At 40.3% G+C, this 24948-nt stretch overlaps 1 protein-coding gene across 1 annotated transcript; it reads left to right on the top strand.

Moving 5' to 3' along the window:
- The first annotated feature begins 953 nt into the window (after positions 1-953).
- calb2.S (calbindin 2 S homeolog) lies at positions 954-23945 on the top strand. Its single transcript, XM_018260631.2, has 11 exons — positions 954-1125; positions 8473-8549; positions 10863-10952; positions 11047-11127; positions 12108-12164; positions 14737-14814; positions 16020-16075; positions 17552-17591; positions 17701-17754; positions 21074-21145; positions 22830-23945. Exons 1-11 carry the CDS (start codon positions 1035-1037, stop codon positions 22950-22952), a joined length of 819 nt encoding a protein of 272 aa, XP_018116120.1. The 5' UTR covers positions 954-1034; the 3' UTR covers positions 22953-23945.
- Positions 23946-24948: the final 1003 nt, after the last annotated feature.

The raw sequence follows: 24948 nt of genomic DNA, 5'->3' as shown, positions 1-24948 counted from the left end.
TTTTTGTCTACAGTGCTGGGAAAAGGGAGAGCAATAGAACCCATTTTGAAGATGCTGGGGCATCATCTTCACTTTTATAATACTGTTCAGGTAAGCAGGTCAGATAGACCCCAAAAGCGCTTAGCCAGGAGAGGACTGGAGCTCCTGGAGGGACTGATCTGCTACCTGATCCACTGACTGAAGACCAGAGGAGAGTAGCTTGATGGGTTCTTCAGTTTGAGGACCTCTGAGTGCACATTACCATAAAATGCTGCTGGGAGGATGGTGATAAAAAGTCTAATTATCCCACTGAGTGTTATTAACATCATTTACATGTGAATAGCTGTCATTCCTGAAGAAAAGAAGACTGCTACCCATTAATAAATAAGAGCTTTTGGGGAGGGAGTCTGAAATTAATTATGTATTCACTTATTACTAATCCAGAGTTTCTGAGGGAACTGTAACTTTACCTGAATTGGAGGGATCCCTGAGACCCTAATTATGTGGTGCAACAGCACAATTGTGTATCAGCTATTACTACAATACACAGGTTTGCTAGCCACTAGCAGGCAAGCACCCTAAGTTTTGAAAATGTAATCTTCCCTTAAAAGCAGAAAGAATGTTCCAAAACATAACACACTGCAATAAATATGACACTTTACGTTATGCTTGGTTAATAACCAAACTTCAGTTTTTTTTATTATTATGTTACAGTTTAGCCAATGGAACTTTACATTGCAATAATTAATTTCCATCTGAAACAGCATATAGTACACATGCCTTTACATTGTACAGGTGTATGTATAGATGAATGGAGCATTCGTGTCTATGTACAGAACATTACTAAGAGAGGTCACTGAATTCAAGTAGAAAAAGCCATAATAAAAGCTTCTGGGCACAGTTTAGCTCCCAGCTGCCATCACTGGGTCACACATGAGTATTGCAAGCTCTTGGGAACATATATAAAGACAGAGCTCACACAGGAGCTGGGATCATTGGAAAGGAACTGAGAGACAAACAGCCCCTTATTACAGAGCTCATTTGGGATTTTTAGCATGGCTCTCAAACAACAGCCTCTCTACCTTCACTTGGCAGAGCTCACCGCTTCCCAATTCCTGGATATATGGAAACATTATGACTCTGACGGTAAGAAAAGAATATTAACCCGTACATCATTTTTACTTTTTCATCCTAAACATGCATTTATGTCAGCTACATCCCCATAACCTTGTACCCAGATTCCATTATCTATCAGTTGAGTACATACTTATAACAACTGTGCACATCAGGAAGCACCACAGCCTCACTAGTCACAACACTCTAATCCAAAACCCCATTCAGCAAGGGTTTTGTTTGGTATCCTAAGCTCCTACTCTGCATCCCACTCCATGGCAGCCAATATGCACAAAAAGTGGCAGCTGTTTCTTCTTGTCCCTTGCACCCCAATACGTTGTCAGTTCAGTGATCTACTACTTTTATTCTCTTGCACTTTAGAGTACATTCTATTTAACAAAAGGTTGGAAGGCAATTCTCTACACGAGTCTATAAAACATTCTCCACAATGTATAAAGTGAATTTGGGTTTGTGAGCTTTTAGATTTTTGTAATGAATTGTGTATTCGCATCTGATAAATCTGCACAAAATGTGCATACAGTAATTACTGCCAAATTGTTATACTGTAATGAATATTAGAGCAACAAGAGGTTGATTATAAATATGCCTATTTACTGTTTTTACTCTGTACTGTATACCATTTAACTATATAAAGGACTGTGTATACATACACACATTGTAGTGCAATTATATGTATTATATCTTAAGCAGTGCTAAAATTATATGATGTGCTGTACAGCATTTAAGTGTAGAGCAGTTTTTAGCCTCAGAGATTTTTCATTACTATTTACCCTATTTATAAGATATTTAACATTCGCATATTTCCTATAAATGTCCTTTAAAGCATATTAGCATAGGTTTTGAATTATTCATATGAACATTTGTGACTATTTATTGAAACAGCTATAAGTGTATGAACGAGGTCATTTCTAGTTAAACTAAATTGTGCTTTAGTAACTTGAAGGCAAAGTGGTAGGTACAAAAACAAGCGCAAACCACCAATTCATTCTTGTTTCAGAATTATGGCATAATAGCGGATACCTAGAAATTATGGGCTCTGCAATTTACAAGCAGTTTAGCAATGCAGGCACAAATTAGCATTTACAGAAAGTTCCTCTGTGTAATGTTGCAGTTCAGACATTTAAAATTGTTACATATACTTGGCTCTAGAACTGACCCCTGGTTTCCAAGAATTCTTAAGAAATGCCAAATACCATTTTTTGAAAGAAACTCTCAGTCCGGGCTTCTACTTTGTAGTGAAACTACTCAGCTACTCAGCTCAGAATATTATTTACTCTATTAACTGTCACAGACATTAAAATTTTTCTTTTTACTTAGCATAAATATATAACAGCTGATTTTTAGCTCAAGGCCTATAGGGAAATGACTTACTGCATGATTGCGAGCTTTGCCGCTCACACAATGTCTTGGTGGACAGGCAACAAAACATTTAGAACTGCCCCTCCATAAACTGTCTGTGCAATTGTGGCTCCCATGATTATCACTTGAAAACACAGTGTGCCATTGTCTTAGAGTATAGGCTCAGGGAAGGGGCACATTGGCAGATTCGGGGAGACTTAGTCACCTGGCAACTAATCGCCTCTTCTGCGGGGCGACAATTTCCCCCGAACTGGCTTCTGCCTCCTATAAAGAGAAAACGCCAGCACCAATGCACTTGCGGCGCTTTGATTTCCGAAGTTGCCTCAGGAGGAAACAAAGATAAAGAAACATTTGTTTACAGCTCCCTAATTATGTCTTATCTGTAACATGTTATTCTTGAATACTAAGAACCAGAATATCTTACATCACCTGCCTCTGCATTGTGTAAGCTTGGTCCCCTTAGCTCAGTACTGCAGAGATACTGAGAGTTGTAGTTGGAATGGCTGCAGGTTGCTCAAATTCAATTTAAATACAGCTTACAATGAATGCACTCATCTAGATTTAGGATAGCCTTTCTTGATTAATTGGACCGCATATTCCTGATCACATAGACGTAGAATGAAATTTGGTAGGGACACAGACACAGTTCACACTCACTGTACACTTTCTATTTTTTTTTGTATCTCAGTACATGCATGATGTTCTCTCACTCTGACACAGCTGTCATCCTCTGTGCTTCTCTCTGCACTTGCTTCTTGTTCTGCTCTTTTTTCCTCCAGCGACCATTGGGTATGATGCTCATGATAGGGCGTAACAAAGTCTGGGCACCCCTGCTTTAAAGGCATTGAATCTGCCATCATAACATAACTCAACAGGGCATTCCACAACGTCACAGCCCTTTCCATAAAGAATTGACAAAGTTTGTTGTAAATATACGTTTTGTAAATGTTGTTTTACCTACCACTAGGCCCCCTTGTCTTACTTCTCAATCTGTATAATGACTGCATTTGATTTTAATATCAGTCCACACAAAGTGTTAAATATAAATTCTCCATATGCCAAAGGTATTAGAGCTTAACTTTGATATCAAATTACTATGTCAAAATATATACATTCACAGAGAATAAAGACAGGAAATAATAATGAATCTACTTTTTAATTTAAAGCACTCTTAAAACCCAGATTTTCCTGGGGAATATAGATTAGCACAGGGGATGCCACTGCATAGTTGTATGGTACCTCATAAAATAATTAGTTGCAGTTATTCCTGCTGTGCAATATAGATTGGTACAGATTTGCCCACAAGTCTAAACAATGTTCCTTCTGGTAAGGTGTTTATTATACTATAGTATGACCCTGAGATAAGATGAAGAAGACTAATTCTGCAATCTATTTAATGAGGAAACACCTGAAAATGTTTAAGGGTCAGTCCACACCAGGCGATTTGGGGAGATTTAGTCGCCTGGCGACTAATCGCATCTTCTTTGGGGCGACTAAACTCCCCGAACCGCTTCCTCTTGTCCTACACCGGCTGTAATGAGAAGTCGTCTGTGTTATGACACAAGAGGAAGCGGTTCGGGGAGTTTAGTCGCCCCAAAGAAGAGGCGATTAGTCGCCAGGCGACTAAATCTCTCAGAATCGCCTGGTGTGGAGTGGACTGACCCTAAATCAACTGGAAGAACTATGAGAAGGCAATGTTTAACATCCATTCTGATATTGGATCAGTTTGTAATCAAACTACAAGGCATGCTATTCTAGGGATTTATTTAATAAATGAGCTGGTCCTGTGATTAGTGGAGAGCAGTTGTCACTGTCACATGCTGCTCAACCCAGCTTTGCCCTCTATATTAATAAAAACTGGTTCATTTACTGAACAGAGGAAGAGCCGAGCAAGAGATTGTATCTTAACCTACCGCTGCCATTATTATTCCAGTCACCAGCATGACTGCTAAAAATGATACTGGACGCCAATGTTATTAGGCAAGAAGGAGAGGAAGACGAATAACATTTTCCCCAAAAAGATGGCATTTGTAGTGATACTCTTTCCATAAACATTATTTCCTTTCTTTTTAATTTTTTGTGTCACTAATAAAAATAAGATCCCAAAAGTATGACACCACAGACCGCGCTCTGTGAAGTCGAAGCGCTTAGCGCAAGACCACACAAGCGCGCCCTCGGTTGCGCACAATTACGCACGCGCGTCCTCGATTACGCACAATTACGCACGTGCGTCCTCGGTTGCGCACGGTTACGCACAATTACGCACAATTACGCACGCGCGTCCTCGGTTGCGCACGGTTACGCACAATTACGCACGTGCGTCATCGGTTGCGCACGGTTACGCACAATTACGCACGCGCGTCCTGGGTTGCGCACGGTTACGCACAGCTGCGGCGGGGACCGAAGTTGCTAATGGCCAGCTGGGTTGCCTGGGGCAACTGACAGCCCTGGCCTGGCACTGACTGACTGGACATGTTTGCGTACTGTGCAAGTCCATTAAAGTGGATGAAGGGGCGATTTGGAGCATCTTGCCACCTACCAAACTGGAATTAAGTGTTCTGGCTCAAGCGTTCTGAATTAACCTGTGTGCCAGTGCCCGTATAGATACATTTTTTTTAACAGTAGTTTAGTTCAGATGTTTGTTTTTTTTACAAGTAGTTTGTTACTTTTATCTTTACCCTTGTTCTAGTAAAAACATTTCTTGTGTGTACAGAACATCTAGAGATTGCTGAATTCTATTCCCTTTTACTTCTGTTTGCTGTACTGTTTACTTGACTTAGTTAGTTATAAAATGCTGCTAAAGCCCTTGGGCAGAACACACTTCACTAGGGACAGTGCTCAGTCTCCGGGGACCTCTGCCTTTTATTCCTTAGGACTTAGCAGTGAAAACAAACGTACAGCACAGCTGTTACACACTGGCACCCCATTTACCTATTACATCATCTTCCTGAATTGCCCCTCCTTATCTCCTTATTCTGTCATGTATCAGACGTTGCTCCTGATTTCATTGCCCTCTAGTGGCTCTTCTGTACCACTACCACCCTTCATTCTTGGAGATCTTTTTTTGGTCCTGTTGATAAAATGGAAAAATAAAAGCATTTACTTCTAAACATCAAAGGCCACAGTTCAGTCAGCTGTATACTGCAGTTTCTATTGCAAAACAACCATTTATCTGCTCTGGTTGTAGGCACATTTGATTTATTTATACCTATCAAGTCAGTCCCTTTTTGTTTTTTCAATGTTGTTCCTAATTGCAGTCAATATAAAAATGTAATTTGCAGAATCCTTTTCGGTGGGACTAGGGCAATGATTGGTGTGTCCTCTTAGGCAAAGAAGTAGTTACTTTATTTATATTAGCTCATTGTATTTACTTGTTTGCCCTATTTTGTGATCAGTGCTGCGCTAGCCATGAAGGCAAGAACACACTGGGGGTCATTTATCAACACTGGGCATAATTGCTTGTGGCCAGTTACCCATGGCAACCAATCAAATTGTTGCATTCATTGTTCTGCCTGCCGATGCCTGAAAAAAAAGCACTGATTGGTTCTTATGAGTTACTTCCCAAAGGCAAATTTGCCCAGTGTTGATAAATGAGCCCAAGTGATACCAAGGTGTTGCTAAAAATACTCCTCGGATAACTATAGCCAAAAACAAATTCTAGTTTCTGAATGTGAAATGTGGTTCTTCTAATCTAGAGGAAATATAGCAACTGCCCAGCCAACAGGAATAGCAATTGAATCACAAATTGTTGTGGGCATGCAATTTTCCTACAGTTGTGCAAAAAAGCCCATTCATTAAAGGTACTTGTGACAGGGCTACAAAATGTGAATCAAGCAGTGTGCCTATTGAGTTCATTTGACCCTGCATACTCTGGGACAGACATCATTTTTATTCTGAGCATCAGAAGTGACAACATCTGCACCCCAAAGATTTTCAGCACCTCTCTGTGTGATTTGTGCTGAACACTGGTGAGGAATTTTCATATATTGGCCACAGTTACATCAGACCCATTTACCAACTATTAATACACTGGAATTATGGGGAAATGATGCACTATGGGTAAATGGGTAATTTCTTTAATCATAAAGCAGAAGCATGCACCCATCTTAAAAATGTTCACATTGCGGAAGAAAAATAAAACATTGACTTAACATGGCCTAATCATCATTATTCTAAATATTTATCAGCTCTTGAACCATGAATAATGTTCTTCCAAATTGTCTTCGGTCAATGATTTTCTGTCTATATCTTATCCTTGTCCTTTCATGCTGCAGCCCTCTAGGGAGCTCATCGAAAGCCCTGCTTTTAAATCCTATAAACAGACACTAGTAGCTTTTCTCAGCTGGGTTCAATAGTTTATATAGAGAGCTGTGTATGTGACACTAAGGAACTCTGAAAAAGATGCATATAATAATTTTCGTTACAAGTAAACTTTTTTCACCTTTTTAGCATGCTGCTGCATGATTGTTCTCTAATATAAAGCAGAGGGGTAAGCAGCTCGCCAAGTTTTGGTTTAGTGCAACATCTCCTCTTATTGTGTGAAGCTGAGGAGCACCTCAGAGCCAAATGCATGAGGTATTAGTCTGGCAAATGGCCGTATGAGACAGTATTGATGTCACTTGTGTCCACAGAACCTGACCCAGTGTAGAGAACTCAGGTGCATCCATGCCTGGATCTCCACCCATCCGGACCCAGCGGTACCCTAGAAGGGTGGCCTGTGTGGATGTAGCCTAGGGGCCCCCCACTTGTCATTAATCCATTTAAAGAGAAAGCACTTTCAAAACTGTAAATGGTCAAGTCAAGAGTACTAAATCTCTTCCTGGCAACTCTGTATTCTGAGAGATATAGATTTCATGATTGTTCTACTAATCTGATCTTTGATTATGTAAAGCTTCTGGTCTCCAAAACCAATTTGCATTCTGTCGTCTTTTTTCAAGCACAACCCAGAGGACAGAGGAAGTTTTATGCAGCCTGTGCTCTACATCTAGTGCTGATCAGTGTTCCCATCCATTCTAAGCCTATAGGTCGCTCCACACTTATAACAAATAGATAATAAACATAATAATGCTTCTTGAAACATAAAAAAGCATTCATGGAGTAACCATTTTATTCTTAAACTGTAAGGTGAATTTTATTTATGTGGAATAATAATGGAATTGTTCCTGACATGTTATGTTGTCACTTTGACAGTGATCAATTGCTCTCTTTAAATCTAGACAGGAAAATATAAATTATGCAGACTCTTTGAGAGGTTAAATAATAATACAGCTTGCTTAAAACCCCCCTCGTTGGGAGTCAAATCAAAATGATTATCCAAATGCCTAGCATGGGAGCATGTCATTAAGGGTGGATTTTGAAAAAAAATGATTGCTTTCCCTTCAGAACTTCTGTCAGATTGAGGTTGAAGAGTTGTCAGTGAGACAAGGAGAGAAAAGGAGGAACACGGAAAGGAAGACATAAAAGAAAAACCACATCAATAAAACAAAGCAGGGTTTTTTTCCTACAGAATCTGACATGAATGTTGATTAATTGGTTGTTAAGTATTTAGCAATGGCCTTGATGGAAACTGACATTAAAGGCATAGTTCACCAAGAAGATATACAGAAGAGGGCTTTATTAGAAAGACAACTATTTTTGCTGCCTAGGTCAATGAAAGCTAGAGAAAGAGGCAGAACAGGAAGACATATAATAAAACATCAAGACCAACTGAATACTTGCTAAGAGTAAGACATTCTATAAATCTATAACAATCTACTAAAAAATCTTCTAAAAAATGCTTGTATTTTGGTGACAATTAAGATACTGGTACAATGATATTGCACCATTATAAGAAGTAATCACTGAAAGGTTCAAGGACCAGAAACAGCCTTTCAGTTGAAATAACTCCCCATTTATGTGACTAAACAATCTAGGAGAACCTAAAGCAGTAGATAGGAGGTGCTACAGTGAATAAATGCTTATTAGATGTATAGTATATGATCTTTCCATTTGTTACCTTAGGAAATGGATACATTGAGGGCAAAGAACTGGAGAACTTTTTCCGAGAACTTGAGGCAGCACGGAGAGGCGCGGGTGTGGTAAGATGATAATATTCCATATAGTCAATCACAGCGCTTATTTGGCACCCCAGGAATATTTTTCATGTTTCTTTTGACATTTTAATTTGACTTACGGGTAAAAAAAAAAAAGTTTGGGGACCCCTGCTCTAACTGAACCTGTTGAGTGTGATACTTTTTGTTTAGTACATTGCGTACATATAGGTTTTCCAGAATACTCTCTATATATATATAGTATAAAGAGAGTATTTTGGAAAACCCCTTTTCAATAATAAGAATAAATACAGGCATTTTAGGGTTGTTTAGAGTTGACCTAAACGTTGTTTAATGGTCCAGTGAACTGAAAGGAAATTAATGGTCTCATCTTATAAAGCACCAAGTTACGCAGTACTTTACACTAATGATAAGACAAACAAGGGTTTTACAATAGATTAACAATGAAGAATTACTGAATGAAACTGTAGGATTAGAGGGTCCTGCTAGCAATTGGATGGTAGTAGTGGTAGTGGCTAGTTATACTTCATTAATGAGCAGTACTGGTTAAAGTAAGCTGTATTATAGTGTTATAAGGGAAGGCTCCACTCAGTAGTGTTAGCAGGGTCAGTACTTTGATTGTATCGAATTGTACCCCCCCCCAAAGCTAAAAGCCCCCCATCCGCTATCCTCCAATGGCTCCCCTCCCTGCGTAGTTTTCTACCAGAAAAAGTGTCCTTGGCAGCAACACTGTCTTATCTATGCAGAGTAGTGCAGCGGAGCTCATTGGCCACATCTTCTTTAGCTTTGATATCTTTGGACTCTTTCTCGTTGGTCATTTTACAGAGCTCTCTGGTGCATTAGTGGCAGTTGCTACTAATACAAACTGGCTCCAACTGCACATGCGCCAAAAGCTCAAGTGTTGGCGGTTACTTCACAAATAAATCTGAAGCTACTGAAGATGGCACCCATGAGCTTTGCTGCATTACTCTGCATAGAAAGGTCAGTGTTGCTGCCAGGGGCACGTTTTCTAGTAGTGAGTTTATTACTCCATGATCATCTTAATTCAATGCTACTGTTCCTGGAAACTTTTATTATGTAGCCAGTGATGGAAATAACGTTTAAACAAATGCTGGAAGCTTTCAGGTAGTTGAAGAACCAATGTGGACAAGCACTAATTTTATGCAGAGATCAATAATCATACAGCCTATAAGGTCTTTTTATTGCTTCATGATTTTATGTGCTTTTTAGACTTACACGATTGGTTTATATTATTTATTGTGATATAATTAATTTTCAAGGTGGCAGTGGGAACACTGGTTATTTTACAGATCTTTAAAGTCTGCCTGTATGTTGTGCTGTTAATTTTTTTCTGGGAAAGTATCATCTAGCTATAGCTTTGTATCCCAATGTCAGAAATATTCAGCTTTCTCTTTGTACTGCCCCCTTTGTTGAGGCGGGGGGGGGGGGTTGTTGAGCAACATCTATTGTCTGGCACATACAATACTGTTTTGGCACCTCTCCCTGAAAGGTTTAATAACACTTAAAAGCTCCAGTCATGCCAATACAATCAACACCTAACTTCCTGACATCCTTGCTGATTATGATAAACAGATTTTGCTGATTAGAGCAACATTCCTGAGGAAATATATTCTCGAAAGATCTTATTTACAAGTTATTCTGAATTGCGAAAGCCAGACTGGTGAAACGTCTTCAAGAAATATAACAGCAAGTCCAGTTGATTTGACTTATTTCCACAGATATACCATGACCTGGATGAATGAGAATCTTCACAAACATTTTTGTATTGAGTTTATTGTCTTAGACCTGTAGATGGTGCTGTTTGTATATAGAAGGAATGTACTGATGTCATCCAATTGAGCCTATGATTATGGGGTCTTTCAGTGAAACACATCAAGCTTTATTTCTCTGCAGCCACTTGTGTTTTTAAAAGATTAATAAACAGTGGTTTTACATTTTGAGAAGGTGTGCTCTACAGTTTTTCTTTTTTCCACCTTTGAATTGTAAAACAGAAGGATATTATGTCACAGATGATTCCATGACCATTTACTAGCATAAGGCGGATATTATACATCACAGAGGATTCCATGACCATGCACAAGACTGAGTTCAGCTTGCAGCTAAAGGCTAAATAGGATTGAATTGTTTTATTTTTGTTATTTCTTGAGCTAAACAGGGCAAAAAGAGAAATGTAAGCTCTTCCATGTTTGGGTCTCTCTTGAGAGGTAGATAATTAGATTATCAATGTATAATGCATTTCAGTGTATAGGCTATACTGCCCCTTATGCATCTAGGTCAGTTACATTGTTGCCTGCTGATTTTTTTCCCCATGATATTTAGGAAGCATCCAGTGTTAACTTTGGAGAAAAAATGAAAGAATTTATGCAGAAATATGATAAGAATGCAGATGGCCGTATTGAAATGGCTGAGGTGAGCACTGCTCTTTATTATGTATGTGGTAGGTTGAAATATGTATTGTTACTAACAATCAAATACTGTATGTATATGTATTTTGTCTTTCCAGCTGGCCCAGATTCTCCCCACTGAAGAGAACTTCCTGCTTTGTTTTAGACAACATGCTGGATCCAGCATTGAATTCATGGAGGTCAGATTTTGAGCAGTTTAATACTGTACAATAGTTTTAGCCTCTCCTGTGATATATTTTCCAAGGGTGGCATGTCAATCAAAAGTTATTGTTTATATTAGATATGGCAAAGGTTCACTTAAAGTTGTCTCATGGGACACAGGTTTTTTTTCACCAGCATTGCAGCTATGCAGCCTGTCATTTATTTTTAATAAACTTGACATTGATAATAAAAAACTTGTTCCATTTAAGTAATTTACAGTGTATCTTACTGGCTGTAAAACAGCAGTCGATAATACAGTATACTCTATGTGCCATAGGCCTAATGTGATGATGTACCTAGAGGATTCAGTAGTAAACTGCTGGGCAATTGTTTGTGGGGATGGCCACAAGCCAAACAAACAATCATACAGTTGGCCATAGTTGAGGGGTTTATCACAGTAAATTCTCAATGACCCCAGGCTAATAATTTGATTTCTGAGCTCAACAGATCTACCTTTTGTTGCTACCTTTTGTGGCATGGAATTCTAGGCAGGGGGGGAGCATAAAGTATAGGGAGCAGGTATGTTACATGAGGGTGTAAGTTTAGGACTGATCGGCTAACTGACAAGCCATTTACTTTAATATCCTGTACTGATTTCTTGATTTGGAAATCCAGAAAGGCAGTTTTCACCTGGACAGCACTTGTGAAAACTTGGTGGAAACCCAAAGCAGGTCACAATTTCTCTACTGCACAAATACTTGTGCAATAACTTTGCTGCTATTTGACAGTCCTACCCCCAGAATTGCTTGTTTAAACCAAAAATCTGCCTGATTTCTATGTATTTGAGGCCACAGAATACCACCAGTAGCTCAACACCCTGTAAAAACCTCACGGGGAGAGTTGTGAGAGCTGCACTTCACTACTTATTTTTACCTCTGGGCTATCAAAAAATGCACTGTAACTTCATGCAAACCATACACTTTGTAGAAATCGGAATTATGTTCTTTTATTGTTTCAGGCCTGGAGAAGGTATGACACTGACAGAAGTGGTTATATCGAAGCCAACGAGTTGAAGGTATGATGTTAGTATTATATTTACTACTAATTAAGATGATATAATAATAAATAAAAGCCATGGACAACCTGTAAAAGTTTGCAGAGTTAATGCATGTCATCAACTTGATTTTGATTCCTCTCAGCCTTAAAAATAATATTTGTCCAGAATTTCATTCTAGCATTTAGACACGTTTCATGTGCATTAGTCACTGGCTGCTCAAAATATTACTGAGCACTTTAAAGCAAAATTAACACCATCAGAAATGATATTACATAATTATATCCTCCTACCCATTCACCTCCCTGCCTCCACACTACAAGTTTCTTCTGGGCTCCTTCTCCCCTCTGACTGAAGAGAAAGTCTCAAAACTTTTGTCTTCCTTTCACCTTACTACCTGCCCACTTGATCCCACTTCTCATTAATACTTCACAATCTCTCGGGTTGCTTTTGACATTATGTATTACCCTGTCCTCCTACAGTCCCTCCATTCTCTTGGCCTGTGTCACACTATGTTGTCCTGGTTTTCATCTTGTATCCAAAGGGTGTGAGGGTCTCCAAAAATAAAGAGGCAAATGTAAAAAGTAGAAAAATTTATTAGGACATGAAGACCTAACGCGTTTCGTGCCTATAGGGGCACTTACTCATAGGCTAGCCTAGCCTATGAGTAAGTGCCCCTATAGGCACGAAACGCGTTAGGTCTTCATGTCCTAATAAATTTTTCTACTTTTTACATTTGCCTCTTTATTTTTGGAGACCCTCACACCCTTTGGATACAGTGTTTTTGGTTTTTGCACCTTGGGACTGAGGTGAACTGTGAGTGTTTTCTCCTTATTATTGTTTCTACTTTATATCTTTGTACCTTTACTTATCTAATATTTATTTGTTGAGTGGTACCATAGATATATTTTTTGCTATGTGGCAGTAGCACAAACCAAAGTATTTTCAGTTTCTGGTTTTCATCTTACCTTACAAATTATTCTTTCAGTGCCTCTTACAGTGGAGCATCATTTTCTCCCCTACCTCTTTACGTTAGGATTCCTCAGGGCTCTGTCCTGGGCCCATTATTTTCTCTCTATACTGACTCCCTCAGCAAACTAATCAACTAATGGGGTTTTTAATAGCATATTTATGCTGATGATACTCAGCTCTGTCTCTCCTCAATACAGACCTCTTAACTTGTGTCTCTTCCTGCCTGTCTGCTATCTCTACTTAGGTGTCCCAATGCTACCTACCTAAATTAAACCCTCTAAGAAAGAACTGGTCCTCTTTCTGCCATCCAGCAATCATAACAAATTCAAATATTGACCTCAATTAACTATTACGCTATTAGCCCGTGTTCCCAGGCCCGGTGCCTTCGGGTTAACCTCTATTCTGCCATGTCCTTCATTCCTCATATCCAGTCACTTATCAAATTATATCACATAAGAAATATTTCCAAAATACAGTCATTTATTACCCAAAATTCTAATTCACTCTCTCTTTCATCATTTCACACCTGGACTGCTGTAATTCCATATTAATTGTCCTTCCCCATAGAGACTGTCACCTCTTCAGTCCATAATAAATACTGCTGCTTGGCCTCAGCAACCTCCTCATACACTCACATTCAAGATATAACAAGGGCTGCGTTGCTTCTCTCTCCCACAGTCTGTCCAATTTTACTTTACTTTAATAATCTTTCTGCATTCAAAATATATATCAAAACACATCTACTGTATTTACAGAAGCCTATCTTTACTTATTATTTAGTTTAGCATTGTGTGCTGCTAAATACAACACCCTATGCTATATCTTTCGCCTTGCTTACTTCTGAGCTTGCCCATTCCTACTCCCTGCATCTCGACCCCTCTCCTTTTAGACTGTAACCTATTTTGGGGAGGGCCCTCTTCACCTACTGACTTGGTTAACTAGCATTAACCACAGGCATATACATTTTCTCTTCAGTGCCTGCTAGCTGTACTTCCCACCAACTTCTCACCATGTTGGCAGCTTTAGGCCCTGTCATTTCAAGTACTCTGATGTCCAATCAGCACCCTACAGGCAAGGCTGTATTTTGGTCCACCCTAGTCACCAGACATCTTTGCAGCAATCCATACAAGAGCAATGATGCTGGCAGAAGTAATGGTACAGCATAGCACTTCTGTGTGTAACATCACGTTTGCCAGCAACCTGCACCAGAGTTTTATTTTATTGCGCAAAAGTTTTATTTACCATATAGGCATCCGAGAGCCACCCCTCTAAAGCTGCTGCTCCAGGCACAGACTCTCAAGTGCCTATATGGTAAATATAATCCTGCCTACAGGCAAAATAAATGGTACAGATCTATGGCATCTTACAGCAACCCCTTTGGCATTTTTACAGAATTCCAGTCTAGGTCTGACTGTCACTCACTAGTCAGACTGCAACCATAGGTGCCTTTTAAGGGAACTTAAGCAATTATATACTGCTACGTATGTGGCCAGCTCAACAAATTTGCATTGTTCTTGGTCTTATGTATCAGCACTCAGCAGCAGCGCTTAGTGCTATAGATAACCCCTGGGAACAGATTTGCAGAACTCACATTTATATTTTTTGTTGTCTTTATTTTCAGGGGTTTCTGTCTGATCTTCTAAAAAAAGCAAACCGACCTTTTGATGAGAAGAAACTTCAAGAATACACACAAACTATTGTAAGTGTACAGCAGTAATTCAGTGAATCTGCAGCCGATAGAAATACTTTATTGTTGTTAACTGCAACTTCAATTGACAAGCTTAGGGCAATTACCTTTTTACCTTCCTATTCTATTACAGGGAAAATATGGTGCTCTACAATACATCATTTGGCAATTAGGTATCACTAAAAATTCTGACGTGTCTTTCTAGCACTTTCTTAAAGGAACAGTACAGTGTAAAAATAAAAACTGTGTACATTGCTAGCCTGTGCGAAATATATAAAAAAAATTTATATAGTTAGTTAGTCAAATGTCATCTATAAAGGCTGGAGTAACTGGATGTCAGCAGCTTTAAGAGAGGTCACATGGGACATAACTGTTCAGTGAGTTTGCAATTGATCATTAGCATTCATCTCAGATTCAAAAGCAACAGATATGACCCATTTGACCCCCCTTAAGTCAGTGATTGGTTACAGACTAGTAACCAATAAAAGAGCTGCAAAGCAGGTAGTAGTGTTCTGGCTACTATGTTAGACATCCAGTCACTCCAGCCTTTATATTTTGCATTTTTGGCTAACTATAATAGAAACATTTCTTTTTATTTATACCTAGTTACGTTACTGTACACAGTCACTATTTATTGGGCTGGTGGGGGGCTGTTTGTGCCTCTGTGCAGTTGAAATGCCAGGGCCTATTTTGATTCCCAGTCCAAAAACTACCCATGTGCTGCTGTTAGGATGCTGGGGTTCTCTTGGCATGTCAAATATTTTATATCCCTCTGCTGCATTAGAGTAAAGCCAGTGATAAAAGGACTGTGAAAATGTTTAGAATGTAAGAGAGAATTTTTATCTGGCTGTGCCATATATATTACCTAGTGGGTGTTGCTTATGATAGCAAAAGAGTTTTAGGGTCTGGCCACACGAGCAGGTCCTCGGAGATTAGTCAAATTAAAATCACCTGGGGGCAGGCACACAGAGCGATTCGTTTTCCAAAGTCGCCCGTAATTGCCTCAAGAGGAAACTTCGGCCGACATTGGAAAACGAATCGCTCCATGTGCCTGACCCAGGCGACTAATCTCCCAGAATCTGTCCGTGTGGCCAGACCCTAACTGTTGCACTACTATTTGGGTCATATTACATGCCTCAACAAATAAGTGATTGTGCTGAATGCTTTGGTTTCCTTATGGCTCACAATCTCACACTATTTATCTCTCTATCCTTAAGCTGCGCATATTTGACTTGAATGGTGATGGGAAACTCTGCCTGTCTGAAATGTCTAGGTAAGAGACACATCCAGGAATTTGTATATACGCAACTGCAAATTAGAAGAGGATTCCCTTGCTGTTTGAACTCTGTTTCTTAAACAAATGGGATTTCTCCTGAATATTCCCTGTAGCCAAGTTATTAATAACCCATTCTGGGTACCATTATTTATGGCACTTGAATGTGGATTTTCAACTCTCTTGTGACTGCTGCAATATAGAGATTCTGGCAAGGCAAACACAAACAACAAAAAGAAACAACAGGATCAAAAAGGTCTTGATCAAATTAATCCTTTCTCTATAGGTCATCTTCCTTGATTTCCATCCCTGATCTTTCGTCAAACCAGCATCGTTTCTCCTCCTAATTTAACCTGCTGTTATCATCCCTCCCAAATCTAATTCCCATGCTCTGGAACTACTGGAACATTTGCATTTATGATCTTAGATAGTGTTCTGAATTAGCTGTTATCATCATGAAGAATAGTATTATTATTCTTTTTTTATATAGCCAGGGCCACTCCTGCCATGAGGCAAGGTGAGATTCGTGCCTCAGGCAGCAGCGAGCGGCCAGCTGCAAGGGGCGGCAAAATGACGCTGAACATTTAAGAGCCAAATTTACGTATTTTAACCCGGAAATTCGGCTCCGCTAGTGCAAAGAGTGCAGTTGCGCTCAATGCACTAGCGATGCTTCCCCCTTTTGACCCGCTCTGATGCTGATGTTTAAGCGCGGAGTGGGAGGGGGGGCGGAATCTTGGCAGCAGCCCCAGAATCGGCATTGTATATAGCACTGGCCAAGGTTGGCACTAAAGGTAGGCAGGAGAGGCAAGTGCCTTGGGTGTGGGGGATGCTAGGCACATACCTTTTCTGCTTACCTAACCCTAATTCTGGCCTTTCTGTACCTCCCAAGGCAGCAGGCTGTGGGAGTGAGGTGGCTATCCTGCTTGATGGTGATAAGCAAAACAGGGGGCATGGGGCTTGTCTCAGGAGCAGAATCTAAAGTTCCAATAAAATTCACAAACACTGTGTTCAGTTTATCAGGAACCAGTTAATGTGCTTGTATTTATTGGAGTGTGGGAGGACACTAAACAACACAGGGAAAACATAGAAAACTGCATGTACCCAAGCTGGAATTGAACCTAAAACCCCAGCACTAAGCACCAAGGTAGCACTGTTAACCGTTGCACAATGGTCTTGCAAATGTTAGCCAGGAAGCATGCTTTCTGAATGAGAGCAATCAGAAATAATCAACTCATCCGGTATGTATTGTAAATGGTCAGCTAATCTGATGCATAAGGTTATTGACTGACCTAGAAATGGCAACATTCCTACTGATCTAGTTGAATTTTAACTTTTTGGTGCTAAAATGGCCTGTCAAATTTCAAAAGAACTGGCCCATTCAAACGTCCAAATACACACTGACCCACTGTTTCTATTATCCATGTCATCCAGATAAGTATAGACAAGCTTCAATTACAACTGTGAATTCTATTACAGATTGTTACCAGTGCAGGAGAACTTCCTTCTGAAATTCCAGGTGTGTGAAATTTATACTACTCAGTTTTTGTGCCACCTCTGTTCCATCTGTTTATGGACTCTCTTTTTTTTTTTTTTTTTTAACATACCGTCTTTATTTTGATTTGCAGGGAATGAAGTTGAGCAGTGATGAATTTAACGCGATATTCACATTTTATGATAAGGTAAAGTTGCTAATAGCTGCAACGATGTAGAGACACACGCAGCTTTCTCACTTAATTTGAGAAAAAAGCTTTCTCATTTAGGACTGTACATTTTGTTAAAAAGAAACATGCATGTATGTTATTAAAGAATAAATATACAAGTATTTATTGCCATCTTTAGTCTTACAAATTGGTGGCAAACAGCGCTGCTGAAGGGAGTCCTTTGCTCAAGGTAAACTTGAATGGCAAATGGTTCCCCCATCATATGTTTTAATTTATGATGAAAAATATCTTGCTTTCTATGTATTTGTTACTGAAACTACCATAACTCTCTCCATGTTCTCTTCTCTTTCATCTCTCTCTTTTTGTTTTCTTGCCCTTTCATCATACTTCCCAACATAGTCTTGTCAATAAACATATAAATCAGTTAAATTTTAAGTTATGTAGCATATGTAAAAAAAATTAAAGATAATGTACTAGTTCAAGTTTTGGACACAGTCGATGATTATGGGTTTCACAGTATTTTCCCAAGGTAAGTTAGAACACAGTTTATGATAGCATCAGAAAAGTGTGGACGCTTGGGAAAAAAACCCGGAATAGACTTTTTATGGGACTTGTTAAAAAGGTGGCATGTATGCTAAAATTATATTGATCCTTAAAAAGGACAGGCAACCGGATCGAGTGGAATCATATCGGCCTATATCATTGCTTAACCATGACTACAAAATATTTACTAAATTGTTGGCTTGCCGATTGCAGAATATCCTACCTGACCTTATAATACCGGAACAACTCGGCTTCACGCGCAATAGGCAATCTGTAAAAGCAATACGCTCCGCTATTGCAGCCGTACTCACTGAGTCCCAGAAGCGAAACTCACAAACACTTCTGCTTAACCTGGATGCCGATAAGGCGTTTGATAGGGTGTTTCATTCACATTTGATTAGATTAGTTAAATTCAGGCATTTTGGACCCCTCTTTATTAAAGCCATTTCGTTGTTATACCGCCCCTCTCAGGCTATTCTTTATGTTAATGGGTGTCTCCCCTCTCCGCTTGCTCTCGCAAGAGGTACCAGACAGGGTTGTCCGCTTTCCCCATTACTATTTAATCTCGCGCTGGATCCCTTCTTGCGGATACTGCTTACTTCCCCAGTACTCCAGGGGGTACACATTGATACACAGCAACTTAAACTGAATGCCTTTACGGATGATATATTGATATTCATGACCAACCCATCAGTGGCGATTCCTCACCTTATATCTAGTATTGAAACCTTTGGGAGGGTAGCGGGATTTCAGGTGAACCTGGCTAAAACAGTAGCTCTGCCCCTCAATCCCCTTCTGAAAAAAACCTGGCAAGGCAATTTTCCGTTTAAGTGGGCCACAGAGGCAATACAATTTCTGGGCGTTTTGATCCCCCCACAAATTCACACACTGTATACCCTAAATATCTCCCCCCTGATTACCAAACTGACCCATGAACTTACTGCATGGTCTAAATTACCAGTGAATTATCTAGGAAAATGTCACTTAATTAAGATGATATGGTTCCCTCGCTTGTTATATTATTTGCAAATGCTCCCACTATTTCTTACCCGTAAAGATCTGACTAGGTTGAACACAGCACTTAGTCACTTTATCTGGGGTGGTAAACATTCTCGGATCAGTAGAAATAAACTCCAGCAGCTCAAGTCCCAAGGTGGGATAAATCTCCCAGATATTCAGACATATAATTTGGCTTGCAATTTACGTTATGCGGCAGACTGGGTTAATAATAGAGAGTTTTGTGCACTGCCTTCTTTAGAACAGGCTTTCCTACCTAATATCTCTCTGGCCTCTCTTCTGCATTTAAGGGAGGGACAAATACCACAGTTAATTAAGGATAATCCACTGATATATACCACAATTAGAGCCTGGCAGGCAGCACGTCATAGATTGTCTATTTCTCCCTATTTGTCCCCTTTCCTGCCTTTTCTAGGCAATCCACAATTTTTGAATATTTCCAATGGACTCCCATTTCAGGTTTGGGCAGTACAGGGGCTCACGCAAATCAGACATTTTATGCGGACTCCATTGATTCCGTATTCATTAGCAGAACTTAGAGACCGATATCCCATGGTGGCCTGGGACTTTTTCTCTTACTTACAAGCTAGACACTATGCACAGGTAGTGAGCCGTGCCATTCCAATCCAGGAAGTCGACAATGCAATTGATAATATATTTCGGTCTGCTACGATACGACCTTCTATCTCTCTGCTGTATAGAACTTTAAAAGCTCCATTGTCAGACAGGGACTTTGAGAGGGGTGTAGGAAAATGGTTACAAAAAATCCCTGACCTTACGCGAGATAAACTATTTACCTTGCATGTCAAATCTCTGTCAGTGCTTAATTCAAGTCATTTCCATGTAATGTTTTTGAATATATTGCATAGAGGGTATTTTTCTCCTGAGTTGCGAAAACGAGTGGGTTGGTCTGAGTCAGATGCCTGTCCAAAGTGCCAGGCCCCGAAAGCGGACATTTATCATTGCCTCTGGTCCTGTCCTCGGATTACACAATTTTGGAGTGAAGTTATTCGATATTGTAAACACTGCATATCAATATAAGTCTCACTCCACTCTGGGCTATCTTTGGCGATACCACAAAAGTTTTAAAGATAGATAAGAAATTAGCGAACATTGTTTCGGCAGTTAGCAGAAAAGCCATATTACACTGTTGGATCTCCAACCTGCCCCCTTCGTTAGACATGATGCTTGTGAAACTTGATTTTGCTTACCGTATGGACTGGCTGGAGGCCACTCTCAATAAGGAGGGTAGGGTGACAACCTTTTTTGCTACTTGGTCCAAATATGTGCACACACTATCCCCTACCAGACAACTAGAAATCTCTTACGTGTTTCGGCTTACCACTTGGTATATGTCTGAGGAGCTAGCGAGGAGGGACCCTTTACGGTCATTGCGACTATAAGGAAACGCTTGGGTTGGCCCTGATAACCTTTTCCCTGACAGGCTGAGGTGAAATGATGGGGAGGGGGTTTGGGGATGGCTCGTATTGTACTTTATTCATTGTTAAGGGCACGGGAGCAAATTCTGTATGTTCTTGTTTGTTGGGGTGGTCGAAAGAATGTGTGCAGACCACCCCCTACCTTGTTGTCCTGCCCTACTTCAGAGGGCATTGGCATGTTTCATTGTGATATTTTGTAATGTTTGTTTGATGCAAATAAAGACATTTATAAAAAAAAAAAAGGTGGCATGTTGGAAACTGTATTACCCTGATAGGGCTCTATTCATGGAAACTGATTTCTGTACTGACAAGATGTGTAATTGTGCTCTATTCCTCAGGATGGAAGTGGCTATATAGATGAAAATGAGTTGGACGCTTTGCTGAAAGATTTCTTTGAAAAAAACAAAAAGGTACGTTTTTATTAAAATAAAAAAACGATTAGCAAAAACAGAGTTAAAAAACGCATTTCGCAATGTAGTATTCTTCCTTAAACTGTTATTGCATTGCGAATTTGAATTGCCCATTGCGAATGTTAATTGCGCCAGTTGGAAGCCCCGCATTGTAGTATTAAAGGTATTGATAAGTGTAAAATGCTATAGGCAGAATCAGTTTTTTTATATTGTCTGCCCTCGTTCTCCTTAATCACAAAGGGATATAGCAAGATTCATCTCTTCAGACTGCAATACGTATAATTCCTTGCATATTCTGTGAACAGACCTATGCAGTAGCATAGTTCATACTAAAGGCAATGGCCTGCAAGAAGGGTGGTGACAAGCAAACTTCCTAATATGATGGAGAAGAAAAAAATCTATATATTCCATTAACCAGACTGCATACATTTCAACTGATTTCTTTGTATACAAAGCCAAGACTAAATACTCTGAAAACCAGTGTTCTTTAGCTGGCGCTAGGGATGCACCGAATCCACTATTTTGGATTCGGCTGAACCCCCGAATCCTTCGTGAAAGATTCAGCTGAACACCCAACCGAAAATCGAACCTAAAAGTCACGCGATTTCCCTCCCGCCCCTAATTTGCATATGCAAATTCGGATTCGGTTTGGCCAGGCAGAAAGATTCGGCCGAATCCTGCTGAAAAAGGCAGAATCCCGAACCGAATCCTGGATTCGGTGCATCCCTAGCTGGCACATAATTGAAATCTGGGCCCAGGAAACATAAAATGTATAAGGCACAGGGTTACTCCTGCCACTTAGCAAGTTGAAAAACTTGCCTCAGTCAGCAGTGCCCCGCAGATTACCAGTTACAATATAATTCTCCTACCGCACACCCTTGGAAATACCCACCCTTCCTGAGGGTGGGTGTTTCCCCCCCGAAATGTTGATGTTTGGTGGCTGAATAAAAGGGGATAATCCCCGACTGCATTAATCGTTGTGTGTGCGGATCCGTTTCATTTACACATTGGCCGCAGATTACCAGGCCATTCCTGAAGGAGCATTAAAAGGTAAGTGCTGAGGGTGGCATTAGGCAACCTTCGGAAAACTAAGGAAAAGTACGCCTAAGGAAAAGTACAATAGAAACCCAAATTTATGTAACTGGATATATTTACATTTTCCCAGATTTGCCACTGTTTTATTGCAGTCTCATACAGGCAAGCAACATTTTCCCCAGAATTTTACTTTTTTACAGAATTTATGCCAGTGGCGTAACTAGATATTACTGGGCGCCACAGCAATTTTTTTTCCAGGCCCCCAAAACTGTTTAGAGGTTGACTGGTTTTACCAGTATTTATTGAAATTGTATATGAATTAGGGCCCCTATACCTCCTGTGCCCCCCTGCAGCTCCAGGGTCTGCTTTCTCTATAGTTACTCCCCTGATTTATGCCTTTTTCTTGGCTCTCCCAGGGAAACAGGTCAGTGTTTTACTTTATTTTACATTTCAAGGGTTTATTTTTTACTTTGTGTCATTTTTCATAGGGCCATGGCACACCAAGAGATTAGTCGCCAGCAATAAATCTCTTCTGCAGGCAACTATTCTCCTGTAAATGTTATCCCACCAGTAATAAAGCACTGCATTTCTGTTACTGTCATTTTGATCTTGCCCTTGTGCAGTCAATGTATTGATGTTCCCATTTTAGGATGTGGGTATCCAGAGCCTAACTGGTTATCGTCAGAGCATCATGTCTCTGTGTGATGGGGGACGTCTGTATCGCAAGGAACTGGAGATTGTACTCTGCAATGACTCTCCCTCCCTTAAGTAGTGTGGGACCTTTCCTCCGTACACAAGCAGCACTGCACTGAGCTCCTGTATCTTGCCCCACCCCACCCTTGAGAAGCCAGAGGAGAGAGTACTGTGCATGAGAGAGAGAGAGAAATGAAGAGACAGTAGATAAAAATACTGATTGTGTGAGGGTAACAATAGAAATGGCAATGACTGTTAACAAAGGGAATGCTGTTTATGATACAGGTTTGTATGAGAAAGAGACCTCAGGGAGTGTGTAGTTAATTGGCAAATGGCAGATTTAGTGTAGAACAGAAAACATCTCTTTGGATAAAAAGAAAACTGACATCTACTAGAGCATCTATGTTTGAGAGAATATGGTACTAGAGTAGAGGAAGCCAGTCAAATGAAGTACAGAGAACCTAGGAAGAAATAATGAATTTCGATATTGCAGGGATATCTGATTTGTGGCGGTCCAGTTAGATCTGTTCTGATTGAGGAGTGCTTGTTTTAGCTATACAGCTGCTAGAAGGCCACACGCCAGCACCCCTGCATGTATCAAATTTACATTACACTGCATGTGAAAAGGTTTCTCAGTACATAGGACTACAGTCCACATCTTGAGCACTACCTTTTATTGCAAATGACGAATCACGAAAGCAACTGTACTGATAGCACACTGACACTGTCAGAAGCCTAGGAGAGAAAAAGTAAAGAAGCATGCACATCCTTCAGCCTCACGAATCAACACTGTGCTCTTTATACAGGTCTTTCTTAGTTGTCTCTGGTAGCTCTCACTGTGGGCTAGTCACCCAGTATGTTCCAATATTAACTGAATTCTCTCTTTCATCTCTCACTCTCTCCTTCTGCTTCTCTAAACTAGATACCTGCTGTCCTGGGTTTAAGATGGGGGGTTTGTCTCCTTTCTCATCAGCTTGTGGTTACCACAGAGTGAGTCCTTTTTTACTTGTCAGTTTTGCTTGTTTAACCTGTTTGCTTTGTACCAAAGAATGAATAAATCTGACTGATCCAGCGTATTGCCTGTGACTCCTTTTTATATTATCTTTTCTAAGAGTTTTCTTGAGGTTTGATGTACAGTACAGTGCTAAGGCATACCAAACTACCCTCACAGTGCACTAATCATAAACTAGATGGTATCCACTGCTGCCACATTTGATCTAGTCAGCAGTCTAATCATCCGTGTAGTGGGCAAAAATGATCGGGTGCCCAGTCAATATCTGATCCGGAAGGCAGGAAAATCTTGGTGGGCAAGAACCACATCGGGCTGCACTCACATTCTGAATAATGCCCTGGCCCAGAGCAATCCCCACAAACGAGAGGGTTTAACTGTGTATGGCTAGCTTGAGTCTAATTATTTGGAGCTCACCTTTAGGGCTTTGTCAAACAGGGTTGTTTCAGCTTATTAAAACACTGAATTTTTAATAGCTGCAAGACATGGCAATGAAGCATCCCTAAAAACATTCACATAAACTAATACTAAAAGGCCTGCCTGAAAAAGCATAAAAACACCTATCACTTGACCTCCTTCAGCATGAGCAAACATCAGTGTTAGTCTGTGGTGGGCTGTTCTGGACCAGTGTCAGACTGGGCCGATGGGACACCGGGAAAAAACCCAGTGGGCCCCTACCGGCCCAGACCTGCTCCCCCATAAAGAAACAAAGCTGTTCATGGCGTTTGCACTGTGTTCGCACATCATGCTGTGTTTGCGCATGCAGGCGTATTTCGCAAGCCAGGGTATCAGACATCAGAAGGGGGCCTCCTGGTATTGCGAGGAGGGCCATTTTTTTGCAGCCCCGGTGGCCTCCAAGAATCCAGTCCGACCCTGGTGACCTCTACATTCGATTCGGCAGAATTGCTCCACCCATGCCCCAAGATGACCTGTCTGCTCTTTGGAGCATGTAGCAAATCACTTGTTTTCCTGCCCCTAGTTCCAGGCCTGTTTGCTACCTGTCTGTTGAACACAAAGACATAGGTTGCATTTTCCTCTGGCTACATTAACGAGTGACAGATCCGTA

Source organism: Xenopus laevis, chromosome 4S (assembly GCF_017654675.1).
Source record: "Xenopus laevis strain J_2021 chromosome 4S, Xenopus_laevis_v10.1, whole genome shotgun sequence".
Taxonomy (NCBI): Eukaryota; Metazoa; Chordata; class Amphibia; order Anura; family Pipidae; genus Xenopus; species Xenopus laevis.
This window is presented reverse-complemented; position numbering and strand designations above follow the sequence as displayed.